The 12,743-nt window shown below is 57.7% G+C and overlaps 1 protein-coding gene across 3 annotated transcripts; it reads right to left on the bottom strand.

Annotated features, from left to right (window-relative positions):
• Positions 1–370: 370 nt before the first annotated feature.
• On the bottom strand, positions 371–12,289 carry TBATA (thymus, brain and testes associated). Of its 3 annotated transcripts, none has more exons than XM_080823561.1 (8): positions 11,721–12,289; positions 9,675–9,830; positions 8,728–8,807; positions 7,052–7,250; positions 4,845–4,926; positions 3,920–4,064; positions 2,766–2,818; positions 371–1,797 (listed from the first exon to the last, which is right to left on the bottom strand). In XM_080823561.1, exons 1-8 carry the CDS (start codon positions 11,872–11,874, stop codon positions 1,581–1,583), a joined length of 1,086 nt encoding a protein of 361 aa, XP_080679687.1. In that variant the 5' UTR covers positions 11,875–12,289; the 3' UTR covers positions 371–1,580. The 3 variants fall into 3 exon arrangements, with proteins under 3 accessions (XP_080679687.1, XP_080679688.1, XP_080679689.1); XM_080823562.1 differs by having other exon boundaries at positions 7,052–7,225; XM_080823563.1 differs by lacking the exon at positions 9,675–9,830 and having other exon boundaries at positions 7,052–7,225.
• Between the last annotated feature and the right edge of the window lie 454 nt (positions 12,290–12,743).

The following is a 12,743-nucleotide window of genomic DNA, read 5'->3' as shown; positions in this document are numbered from 1 at the left end:
GCACAAAGACCATTCCATGAACAGACTTCTAGGTCAGCCCCTTGTTGGGGCTGGACAGGCCAACGTGGGGCTGGAGACTATAGGAATGGGGCTTGAGGGGCTGGTGGGTCTGAAAAAAATACTAAATGTGAGAGGAAATTCCTACAACATGGACGAGACTTGAGGACATCCTACTCCATGAACAGAGCCAGTCTCAAAAGGATGAATATTTTGTGGCTCCACTGATATGGGGTTCCTGGAGCAGTCCCCTTCATAGGGACGGAGAGTAGAAAGGTGCTTGGGGCATGAAGTTGGAGTTTTGCAAGATGCAGAGAGTTCTGTGGACAGATGGTGGCGATGTTTGCACAATGTATGAACTGTACGCTTGAAGCATTGTTAAAATGGTAAATTTTATGTTACGTGGATTTTACCACAATAAAAAAAATGAGAAAGAAGAACAACACAATGCACGTGGGCTTTTGGGGGGCAAACTGGGGGCAAACTGGGGGCAGTGGTGTATACAGGGGAGGACAGCCGTCAAGATGACAAGGCACGTGGCTGTTAGATGCTGCCGCCAGGGGAACATCCTCAGTGGGAGGGTGGGAGGGAAAAATACACGGCGGTTTAATATTGACATGATGCTGTTGGCTGGATTCACATGAATCCCCATCCAGCTCCTGATCTGGGCTGACGCCGACTGCACACACAGGTTTTGTGCAAATGGGGTCTTCGAGAAAACCCAGAGGGACTGAATCCGTCAGAGCTGCTGTGAGCTGGACCTGTGTTGCCAGCACAGGAGGGAGCCACAGTCCAGGGACCTGATTCAGTAGAAGTAGGAGCTCTGAGCCACAGGTGACCAGGACACTGTGGAACCCCAATGCTTCTTCCCACGTCTCCCCATCCCGGCTTTCCACAGAATCTGCAGCCATCTCAAGGAACACTGGAATTCCCAGAGCATCAAAGGCCACCTTCTCTAGATGGTAAAGGATAGCAAAACCCCAGATGGGTCCCATTTATGGAAGGTCTCTTTCCTCCTTGATCTTGCCAACCACCATTCTGCAGCCACCTTTGGGACGGTAGCTCTTTGGAAGGCAGGAGAGCACGGTGGGGGAGAGCGGGGGTTCCCCAGCCAGACATGCTGGATTTCGGGCCTGGCTCTGCCACTTACTGTGTGGCTTTGGACAAGTTATTCACTGTTTGAGCCTCGATGTATTCATCTGTAAAATGGGAGTGATGCTATTCATAGTCTGCTGCACAGAACTTTTGGGAGAATCGAATATGGTACTGCAAGGAACTCAAGTGTTGGTATGGATGGTTACTTTCCAGAGGCCCATGGGTTCCTGACCTCTGCTCTAGCCTCCCTGGGACCCTGTGTGTCTTGGCTCGGAAGGGACAGAACTTCTTCCTTGGGCTGCCCTTCAACTCTTAGGAACACAGAACGCGTTAGGAACATAGACCACCACTTACACACTAAGTGCTATATTCTACCGCTTAGACTTTCTCCAAGGGAATGGGACCGTTCCAACAGCCCATCCCAGCTCCTGGAATCACCCAGCCCCCAGGCACAGACCCACTACAGAGAGGAGAATGGAATTGTCCTCTTAAAGGGAAGGTAGCCTTTTAATGGGCTCCATGTGATAGGCAAGTCGGTATTGCTGTTGAGACGGTGGGGCTGAGAACAGCCTCAAACCCGGGGGCAGCTCCTGAGCAAGGCGGGCAAAGGGACTCGGACTCAGCATTCTGCCTTTGGCTGTGAGGCTCTCTCTTCTGCTATCTGGTTTGAATGCATCCGAAGAACTTGTGCTCTTCCGATATACTCTGGGAGAAGGGAAGACATCCATCAGGAGAGGACAGGGAGGGGCCCGGCCCCTAGCTGGGAGCTGCTCGGCAGACCTGGGTGGACCTGCTCTCCCCACAAGACCCCAGGCAGATGTGGGTCAAGGCCAGCTTCTGCTCTGGGCTCTGCTGGTGACCTGGAAGGAGCCAACCCCCTTCTCAGAGCTTCACCTCCCCCTCCCTTTCTCCATCCAGACAAAAAATACCTAGAGAGCCAGATAGCCAGCCCCCTTAGGATCCCTTATAGTCTAGTGGGGGAGAATACTATACATGGCAGGTAGTTGTCATCTTCTCTGCCCTTGCCAAAGGCACCAAGATGATGCTGCAGCCTCCTCCCTGGTCTCCCCCCACCTCCTGGCCCCCGACAGTCCATTCTTTACTGGGCAGCCAGGGGTCCCCCTAGGCCCTGCTCATAAGGCTCCAGGGCACCCCCACACCCTCTGCGTGGGACCACCGGTCCCACCTACCTACCCCATCTCATTTCTTACTTCTGTCATGACCCACAAGACACCAGGCACCCTGGCCTGTGTGTGATTTCACCCACATACCGGCACATGAGAGCCCTACTTCTGGGCTCTCCCTAGACCCACATCGGGCTGGATCCTACCTTTTGTTCAGCTCAAGGAGCCCTCTCCCGACCCTGCCAGTCCTCCCTACTGTCCCTCACTTTACCTTTTTTTTCCCCTTATGGCCCCTGGCCCCCTCAGATGTTTATGTTGGCTGCCCTCCTCCTCATAAGCCCCGTGGCCACGGGAGCCCGTCTGGACTCTTCCCCAGAGCCTAGCTCACAGCTGCTAAGGAAGTCTCTTGAATGAGTGGAGAGATGAATGGACAGAACGGGCAGCTTCCTGGGACAGGGCCTTATCTCCAGGGTCCTTGGATCCCCCCAGGCATACAGCCAGGGTGGGCCTCGGGAAGCCCCCAGGATGACCTGCTGCCTGGGATCTTACCTGGTTTGTCGCCTTTGGGTAGGGACGGTGTCTTTGTCTTCTTCGGGGATTGGCTGTAACGGACACAAAGACAAGGCTGGGAAGGTGAGGCCGGAGCCCACTGGGGCACAGTGGCAGGGTGGGTGGGGCGGGGAGGGAAATGCTCCAGGGAGACACCTGAGAACCCAGTGCAGGGCCAGAGCGAGAACCCAGGCCCTCAAATCTAAATGAGCACAAGCCCCGGCCCCCAAGCTGCAACCACCCTCAAACTCAGCATTCCCTAGAGTGAGCCCATTCCTGCCTTCCCTTCCTGACTGTCCCCACCCTCTCTCATCGGCTCCTTCCAGTCCTACCAATCCCAGCAGCGTTCCCTGAGCTCTGCTGGAAAAACTCCGGGAGACCGTTAAAATGACGCAGGCCCTGGTTCATCCCCAACGTGCTGTGTTAGAATGTTCCAGAATCTGCATTTTTCACAAGGTCTCCTGCAAATCTGCATGCTGCTGGGCTGGGAAGTGAGCCTAGCCCCAGGCTGAATCCCAGCTCCAAGGTGGATTTGGGCCTGGGTGACTTTGGGCCTCCATGTAGCGGTGGCTGAGCCCGAGTTTTCCAATTTGTAAAATGGGGGTGTACCGCTGCCTCCACAGATGGTTGTGTGGGCTGCAGATATGTGAGCCATCTGCCGGGGTCAGGCAGCGTAGTGGGCACGCATTACTGCCAGATCCGTCGCTGACACCTGGCCCTACACACCTGTTTTGTGAGGACTTCTCTAATCGCCCCTTTTCCTGTGTCCTCCGGCCACGGGAGGCACGTGACACCCCTGGTAAGGGACTTCTGCTTGCCTATTAGCTTTCCTTCTCTACTTGTCTTCCCAAAGACCGAGAGCGGGAGGGCTCCACGTGGCTCCTCTGGCCCTGTCTTGCTACAGCTGACACAGGGCGTCCCTAGGCATCCCCCAGAGCCAGCCACGGAAGCCTGGGCTGTAGCACAGGCTGACCTGGGGGTCCCCAGGGGAGGGGCTGGGCCCTCTTCTCCAGCACAGGCTCAGTGAGCCCAGGCTGAGGCAAGCGCCCCGATCCCTTTTTCAGACCACCCCAGCCTCCCCTGGGAGGACAGGTGGGTGAATGTGAGGGAGCAGCTCTGGGAGCAGGGGGGCAGGTGAGGGGTGTGGAGCCCACCTGTAGGGTGGTTGTTGCCTCTCTTGAGAAGGTTCTTGGACTTCCTGGAGCTGATGGAGAAGTTTCTCCACGGGGAGAGAGTCTAGGGGCTGTGGAAGGAGCTGAGCCACTGCTGTCTGCAGGAGCCCCAGGGCCAGGTCTTTCTCTGCAAGCACAGCCAGGAGGCACAGTCCTCAGTGGCAAGACCCACCCTGTCCTGTCCCCACAAGGGACAGGCTGGAAGCAGGGCCTCCAGTTCTTCTGCCCAACCCTGGCCCAGGACAGCTCTCTCTAACCATCTGACATTCTGCGTCCAGGTCCCCTTTGCGGGGGGGGGGGGGCCTTCCTCTGTCCTGGCCCATGTGTGTGCAGAACACCCAACCCTTCCCCACCTTTCTCTCACCACAAGATCACATGCCCATACCTTGTTCTTGGCCCCCTCTGGCCCACCCAGCCGCCATGCCTCCAGGCTCTCTCTGGAAAGCCCCCTGGGGACCTGCCTCCTTCCCTCCCCTGCCTCCCCTCCCCGAGTCCCTCCAGCTCCCATCAGCACTCCTCAACCCCCCACTTGGATACACCTTCCACCCACCATCCCAGTGTGCATCTGCTCATGTGTCCCTGTGCATATGTTGTGCCTGTGTGTGTATGTTTCCCACAGCGGTGGGTGTCTGCTGAAGACAACTCTGGACTTCTCCCTGCCAGGTGCCCAGGGCGGTGGTCAGCCCTAAGTCCCCTCTGAAGAGCAGGGTGGTGGAAATCCTGCTGAGGGAGAGGAGCAGGAGCAGGGAGTAGAGGCACCATCCTGCTGGAAAAGGCTAGTCTGGGGCTCCAAAAAGGAGCAGCAGCCCAGGGGATGGCTCTGGGTGGAAGCCGAATGACATCCGGAGAACAAGGCCCTCAACAGCCTCCAGTCCGAGAAAGCCCTGGGCACCGGCCATGTCCTCACCCTTCGGAGGAGCATACAGGAGCCAGAACTGGATAGTGCTCAAGGAGTCCGTCTGCAGGATCTGACAAAGGAGCTCCAGGATCTGCGGACAGGAGGACAGGCCCCGGGTCAGCGTGTCCGGAAGGCACATCCCAGCCAGCAGCATAGGCCCCTCTCCCACAACGTGGGCTCCCAGAGCCACATGCTTGGCTCCACTGGTCCCCACCAAGGTCCCTGCCCCGTGACCTCGCACTTTACAGAGCACTTTCTGTCCCACTAGTCCCGGAGGAAGAGTCTTGAGGACACCCAGCAGGGAGAGTGCAGCAGAACCAAGCTTCTGAACCCCGTGTGTGGACGCCTCCTCCCTGAACCCCGTGTGGGCTGATGGTGCCCCAGAGTCCCTCACTGGGAAGGCAGAGTGAGAGCGGGCCTCAGGGCTGCTCAGAGACGCACCGAGTCTCGGATCCCTGGGTCCTGGGCGTGGGGATTTCAGGAACCCCACAGGCCTCCCCTCCCTGGAGCTCCCAGGGTCTGGAGACGCTAGCATAGAGGTGGGGTGATCGGAGTGGGCGGGCTGCGGCTCAGGGCTGGCTGGTTCTGCAGACTGCCCGGCCTGGGACTCCATCTGGCCCAGTGGCGTGGGCACTTCACACTCAGCCACTTCCTCAGCCTCAGGCGTCACTGCCACTTTCCGACCCTCTTCCCCCTGTGTTCTCCAGGCAAGTGTCATCTGGGGGAGAGCCAGCTCTGTGTCGGACGGGCTACGGGGGCTCCCTAGGCGGAGCTGCTGATGGCGGCTGTGGCTACGGCCGGCTGGAGTTGGGGCCCGTGGTAGCAGGTGGAACCCTTGGAGTCCTAGGAAAGTGGGGTCCCCTCAGTGCTTGGCAGTTGGTCTTCCCAGGACCTGGAGGGGCCTGTCAGTCCCCAGCAAGTCTGCCTCATCCTCAGCAGAGTGGGAACCGGGCTGAGAATCTTCCCAGGCCTCTGCCGCCTAGGGCACCCCCTCGGTCCCAGATACCCACCTGTTGCAGTGACTCCCACCCTGGGTCTGCCTCTGGGCCCTTCTTCGTTCTCCGCATCCAACTTACCTGCCCTGGGCCCCCTCCCCACAGGACCCGAGAACCTAATTCCAGGCAAGGTGAGGCCGCCCTATGGTGGAGAAAATGCTGTTCTAGTCCGGGTTATGCCGCTCCCTCTCTGGGGGCCTGGGCCACAGAATGTCACCTGGAGGGGCCTTAGCCTCTCCATCTGTGGAATGGGGATTCTGGGCCCTGTCTGCGCTATCCATTTCACTGGACCCGTGCAGTTCTCCAAAGGACTACAGGCTTGAAAGCGCTGGTCACGGGGAGGGTGTTAAGAGACTGGCTCCATGTGTAACCTTCTCTGGAGAACATGGATGCTTTTGAAAAGGGACTGCGAGATAGCCTTAAGCCACCGGCATGGGGCAAGGACTCATCTCAGGCCTTGACCGGGAAACTTGTGCAGGGAGGGGGGTGGGTCTGTGCGTCACTGTGGCAGAGACCAAACCCCTCCAAGTATGGGGAGACCGTGCTGGGACTGGCCTGGCTGGCTGCAGCCTGAGGCAGAGCGGGACATGCTTTGGGGACAACACTAGGCAGGACCTTCCTCTCCAGCCGTTCAGCCACAGCAGCTCCCTTTCTGAACTCCTCCAGCGCCACAGCCTGAACAGCCCTTCTCGACAACCCGTTCATGCCCTCACCTTGGGTGGATCATGGAGCTAAAGCCCCGAGCAGGGAAGGCCTTCAAAGAGAGGGAGAGCCTCCCACAGAAACCTGGATGCAACAGGGGGTTGGATCCAGGGGCTGGACTCCCAGGTCGGGAGTTCCTGAGGCTGACGGTCTCAGGTACATGTGTCCCCAGGAGAGGCCACGCTGCCTTTTTTCTTTTTTTAAAGAGGGAGAGGTGGGGGAAGGGGCAGAGAGAGAGGAAGAGAGAGAATCTCAAGCAGGCTCCACCCCATTATGGAGCCCAAATTGGGGGTCCATGCCACGACCCTGAGATCATGACGCGAGCCCAAATCAAGAGCTGGACGCTTAACTGACGGAGCCACCCAGGCGCCCCGAGAGACCACACTTTAAAAAGCACACTTTGAAGTTTGTAAGCTCCTAGTTGGGATTGCTGGGAGCCTGGGAGCAGCAACCCCCGTGTTCTCAGCCCTCAGACCGGCCTCCATCGGGCTGTAGCTCCCAGCGTTCCCAGGGCCTCACCAGCAGCTCCTGATCCCGCAGGACAATGGTCTGAACTCCTCCATCTTTGCCAGAAGGATAAATCCGGGGGCTCTGGCGGGAGTGGCGGCGACCGACGGCTCGGGTGGAAGTGGGGATGAGCCTCCCGGTCTCGGCCGAGTACTTTGCCCCCTGCTCCCGCTGAGGTTCCTCCTTCTGCTGGGGGCAAAGTGGCCAGAGACTCCAGGCAGTGAGAGAGAGATCGAGAGAGAGAAAGAGAGAGAGAGAGAGAGAGAGGCTCAAGGAAGAAGGCAGAAGGGGCCCAGTCATACCTCTAGGGCATCCCCTCCCCTCCTGAAATCCCAGCATCACCACATTGCAGCAAACTGGGGGGGATGACCAGGCCAGCCCCACCCTGTTCTAGATTCCTCTCCCCAGCCAGAGGCCCCTCTATAGCCAAAGTTCTTCCTCCTGGAATTTGAATGCTGGAGCCTCTGGCGGTCCTCTGAAGTCGTCATACTTCCTCCTAGGGAGACTCTCCTTCCCTCCCCTCCCCCAAGCCCATCACAGATTTGAAAGCAGTATCCTGGGCCACGGCCCCCATCGCCTATCTTAACTCCTAGGTCAGCTGCTCCCAAGTTTGTCCCCCAGAGCTTGGCATCTTTTCTTTGCCCTGAGAAACCCTCCTGAGCCAGGCCTATGGGTATGAGGCCTGGGACCTCCTACCCTTGCAACCCAGTAGACTGTGGCATACTTCCTATTTTATTTGCTTATTTGTTTGTTTGTTTATTTATTTACTTTAGAGAGATCAAGAGAGCTCCTGTATGTGAGTAGGGGAGGGGCAGAGGAAGAGGGAGAGAAGCAGACTCCCTGCTGAGCACAGAGCTCCAATGTGGGGCTCCATCCCAGGACCCTGAGATCAAGAGTTGGACGTTCAACTGACTGAGCCACCCAGGTACCCCTATACTTCTCCCCATTTTCAAGATAAGAAAAGTGAGACCTAGATTGCTTAACTGAGTTGCTGTGAGCGTTGCACTGAGTTAGCCGCAAAGCAATCATGAGAACTCTGTTGCCCCAGACAAGGGCGGAGCCAGAGTCCATCCCAAGGGCCAGACCTGCCCTCAGTCCCTTTCCAGCTACCTCCAAGCTGCCTCCAATTGTCTTTACTGAATTACCAGCAAATGGCACCCATGAGGTTACCCCATCCTGTTTGAAATCCTTCAGTGAATCTCCCCTCCTTATGAGATCCAACACTACAGTAAGTTCAGAAATTAAGAACAAGCTTCTCTTTTTGTCCACATTCAAAGTCGGCCCTTTCTCACACTTTCCCTCTCCCCCACGCCATGGCTGCCCACATATCCCTGTAGGTCAGCCCGGTCTCTAAGGATGTCCTGCCTTTCCCAGCTTCTGCAGTCTTGTGCTACAGGCCTCCACTAGGGATGCCGCCCCTGTCCACTTCTTCACATCCCCCCTCTGTTACGAACCCTTCCTGGATTTCTCCACCTAGCCACCTTCTCTTCTCCTCTGAGCTCTTGCCGCGACCCTCCCCCTTCAGGCCGGTGTTCTGTAGCCCCCTCCTCCCTGTGCCAACAGCCCCCCACCTCTTGTGGACACGGGCTTTACTGTCCACGAGGTGGGAACCCCCTTGGAAGGGATTTTGTTACAAAGGGACGGACCCTCGGATCTCTTCCCGGACAGCGCCTTTGATCCACACCTACCTCTTTGTTCTTTAGCTCATTCTCCTTAGTGAAGACGGCCACCCGGGAAGCCAGGTCCTTCAACTCCTTCTTCCAGGTCTCTGGGAAGACATTGCCAGCTGATACGTGGGGTCCTCCTCCCCGCCCTCCTTGTGGTACCCAGCACGGGGGGGAAGCGCCTGGTCACCTCCCCAGCCTTCCCAGCCTCATGTCCTACAGGGAAAGGGGGAGGCAGTGACCTTGAGGGAGGGAGGAGGAATCCCCCCCCCCAACCTTGGTGCAGTCACTACTGGAGGGCGGCTGACGTTGATACCCTAGCCTGTGGCTTCACTGGGAGATGCTGGAGATGCTCGGCTCCCTGTGCCAGGAAGTGTGCGGGTTAATCCAGCTTTGCCTCCTTTGGACACTGAGGCCAGCCCCGAGACCCAGTGGCTGTGCTGTACCAGTCACTCAGACATCCACCTGTTCCTGGCGAAGCTGGTCTGGGAGCAGGCTGGCGACAGAGAGCCTCGGAACCCTCTTTGCTCTGCACCGCTGTCCTGGTTCCTCCCTGGGGCCTCTGCCCACACCTGCCAGTGAGCTTCCCCTTGGCCTGCAGGGAAGGGCAAGGGCCTGGGCAGGGCCATGGCCGCCTGAGAGCTGCGGCTCCATCTCCGGCTGTCTGCTCCGACGGCCCGGCGGCCGAGCATACAAGCCACTCAACATTTCCAGTATCATCCCAGTCTCTGCCTGTCAGTCACGTGACTGTGGCCCACCTCTGCCTGTCCTCTGATGGTTGTTACTCCTCAAACACCTCAAATCTGAGTAGGGGCCACATTTCTGAGGACCTGGGGAGGGGGTGGGGAAGAATGCAGATGCTGCTGCCTGAGGAAATGAGGAAAAATCTGGGGTACCCCACGGGACCCCACCAACCTAAGAGCTCTTTCCTTCCCAGGCACCTGGAGAAGGGCTGCTGCCCAAGTACACACCAGAGGAAAGCCAGGGCTCCCGATTGGACTGTGGGTCTCCGACGGGGACAGAGATGCCGGGCATCCCCATCAGACAGCGGGATAAAAGTGTGGCTTGAGGCACGGGGGCCAGAGAGAACTCGTCTCTGACGACACAGACGGGCTTCCCGGTGAGATCTGCGAAGGGTGAGAGGCCGTGAGAAGGAAAGACTGGGTGGACCCTAGGAAGCCCAGGAGACTGTGGGAGGTGGTGGGCAGGGAGAGCACTGAACCTGCTTCTTCCAGTAACCACAAAAGCCCATAGATCGCTGGAGCTGGGAGATTCCACAGCCATGGGGGCCCTACCCACAGGGACATTAGAACAGGCAGTGATGGGCTGTGCTCAGGCTCACCCAGCGAGTCAGGCAGAGGTGAGCTAGGAACACAGGCTTTCTGGGACCCTAGAACTGGGGTCCTTCTGATGTTCCAGGACAGAGCAAGGAACTGCAGGTGTGAACACACAGAGGGAGACAGCTTAAAGAGGAAGGCATGGGGGTGGGGCACTAAGCCACAGTCTGTCACCAGAGGGGCCTGGGCTCAAATCACAGGGAGTGGTAAGAGTTAGCCAGACCCCCCTGAAGAAAACTCATTGCCATCTGTCAGCCTGTGCCAGGCAGCCTGGGGGAGATGGCAAGCAGCTTACACACGAGGACCCCGCTGCCTTACAGTCTGACCACGTATTATCGTCCAGTGTGAAGCTTCAAGGACCAGCCTGGTAGGACTGAGCATGGTGGCTAACTCTGTCCTTTCAGAAACACTCTCCTTTTGGCCAGGGGTCCCCTCATTCTCCTGGTCCCTCCTAACTCGCAGGCTACTCCTCACCTCCTCTGCTCCTTCCTTCTCACCAATGGCGTCTCTCCTAGAATGGCCACATCGAGGTCTCTCGCCTGAACTCTGAGCCCAGCCGCCTACTCTGCCCTTCCACCCCCAAGCCTGAAAGTCATGTGCAGTCTTGCATCTCCCAGGTCCTCACCAAATTCCCAACCCCTCTTCCACCTGGCTCAGACCCTTGCTTCGGGCTCTTTTTGCCTCAGCCAATGTGACTCTGGTTTTCTAGTCATCAGACCCAGCACCTGGGAGTCATCCTTGACCCCTCTTTGCCTTTCCCACTCATTTTTAACCAGTCTGCAAATCCTGTTGGCTTCACCTATGTAGGTCTCTAGAACAGGGCCACTCAGTCTTCCACTGCTACCTCCTTGGTCCATGCCACCCTCCAGACAGCGGCCAACACATCACTCCTATCACTTCTTTGCTTTTGCCCCTTCCCATGGCTCCCATTGACTCAGTGAGATGGCTCAATGTTAAGTGGGTGACCTCCAAGGCCCACGTGCTCTGGACCCCCATCACCTCTCTGGCCCATCTCCTTTTTACCCTTCCTTATTCTGCTCCAGCCACAATGGATTCTTTACTGACCCTCCAACAGAGCCAGGATGTGTGCCTCAGGGCCTTCGCACTTGCTGTTCCCTCTGCCTGGGACATTTTTTCCCCCAATATCCACAATATCCCTTTAGTTCTTTGCCCAAAGGCCATGCTACTGATGAGGTTTCCTCCCCTCTAGAGCCTTGGTGCTTTCTACACCCTGACACCTTATCTGTTTCCTATCCTTTCTCACCAGAGTCAGCTCTATGGGGTCAGGGACCGTCTTATTCACTGTCATATCCCCAGCGCCTAAAATGTACCTGACCTGTAGTACACACTCCATAGATGGCTAAGTGGATTAATTGGCTTGAGTTCCAGAACAGAGTGTGGTTCTGGGGCAGAACATTCATCCCTTTCCCTGAATCTAAAATGGGAGGATTGGCAATGAGGGACATGGTCTGGGGGTAGGCACTCGGCCTTGAAGCCTGCCCCCCCGGGTCAAGCCTTTGCTTGACCAAGTGCTTGCAAGTAGCCAAGAAGCTCTCTGACCCCAACCAAATCCCCACCCTTTCTGGGTCTCAGCTTGGAAACGGGGGCTGACACCTCCCTTTCCCATTTTTAAGACAGCCCCACCACCTCCAGCTGGGCCCCTACCCACCCCAGGTCTACCTTGGATGTGGGTCACACGTTGTGGGTGTGGGTGGTGTCGGGAGAAGAAGGAGTGGTGGCTGAGGCGGCCAAAGCGGTAGGCCCCAGGGGTTTGGGGTCTGGGAGTCCTCAGTGCCGTTTGGATCAGCTGGAAATCCACAATCCCTGGGATCATCAGTTCTTTCTGCAGCCCGCCGTCCCCGTGGCTCCTCGGCCTGTGTCCTGACTTCTTTTCAGGCTCAGCCCTTGGACTGAAGAAGATTAAGGAGAAGCTAATGGAGCCTCCTGGCGGTAGTGCACACCCGGCTCAGAGCGCGGGGCTTATCTGGAGTCTATTCCCGAGACACTCTGAAACAGGTTTCCAGGATCTCACTCCCACCCCCCTGGCACCCAAAGCCGGGCCTCCCCCAGGGTCCACTCCCAACTGGTACAATCCAGTCCCGGGGAGCCTCCTGTCTTCCTAAGATGCCTTCGCAGGGAGCTTGAATCTATTTGAGAGAATTCAGATGGAATCTCTCGACACCTCACTTTTCTCCCACAAACCCTCTCTCAAGCCACAGGGAAGAAGCCACAGACCCACCTACTCATCCAAATACCTGGGTAGGAGCAAAGGGACCTTATATACACAGACACAGCAAGGGCCTGTCCCCAAGCTGACTGTTGGCAGCCCAGGAGAAGCCAGCTACAGGCAGCCCCCTGGCCCCCGTGCCCCCCAGGCAGTCTTGGCCCAGGCATCCAGAGGCCAAAGCTGGAGCACCGAGGCCAGATGGCGCCAGCATGTCCTTTTCCCCGGGAGGTGAGGGGGCCCCCTCCCAGGAGACGCAGAGCTGATGGGGTAGCCTTCAGAGTCGCAACGCTGCAGGGAAGCGTCAAGCTCTTGCTCTGCTTTGCTGGAGACAAGCTTCTCGGGTTGTCTGTCCTCCGCCCTGCACCCCTGCCCTCCGCTGAGGATGCCGCGCCCTGCCTCTGGAGGAGGAGCTCAAGGTCAGTCTGGCAAGGATCCAAAGGTGGGGTGCTCTCCGCCTGGGGCCTGGGGGGGCCACC

Source organism: Martes martes (assembly GCF_963455335.1).
Source record: "Martes martes genome assembly, chromosome: 14".
Taxonomy (NCBI): domain Eukaryota; kingdom Metazoa; phylum Chordata; class Mammalia; order Carnivora; family Mustelidae; genus Martes; species Martes martes.
The sequence above is the reverse complement of the archived record's forward strand: the minus strand, read 5'-3'. Positions and strand labels throughout refer to the sequence as shown.

Excerpts from the sequence above, each read along its gene's own strand:
- TBATA (XM_080823561.1), bottom strand. The coding sequence starts at position 11,874 with ATGATCCCAGGGATTGTGGATTTCCAGCTGATCCAAACGGCACTGAGG. Across the intron at positions 8,808-9,674 it reads GGAGCCCTGGCTTTCCTCTG|AGACCTGGAAGAAGGAGTTG; the intron begins GTGTGTACTTGG and ends ATGTCTTCCCAG. Across the intron at positions 7,251-8,727 it reads ATGAGCTAAAGAACAAAGAG|TCTCTGGCCACTTTGCCCCC; the intron begins GTAGGTGTGGAT and ends CACTGCCTGGAG.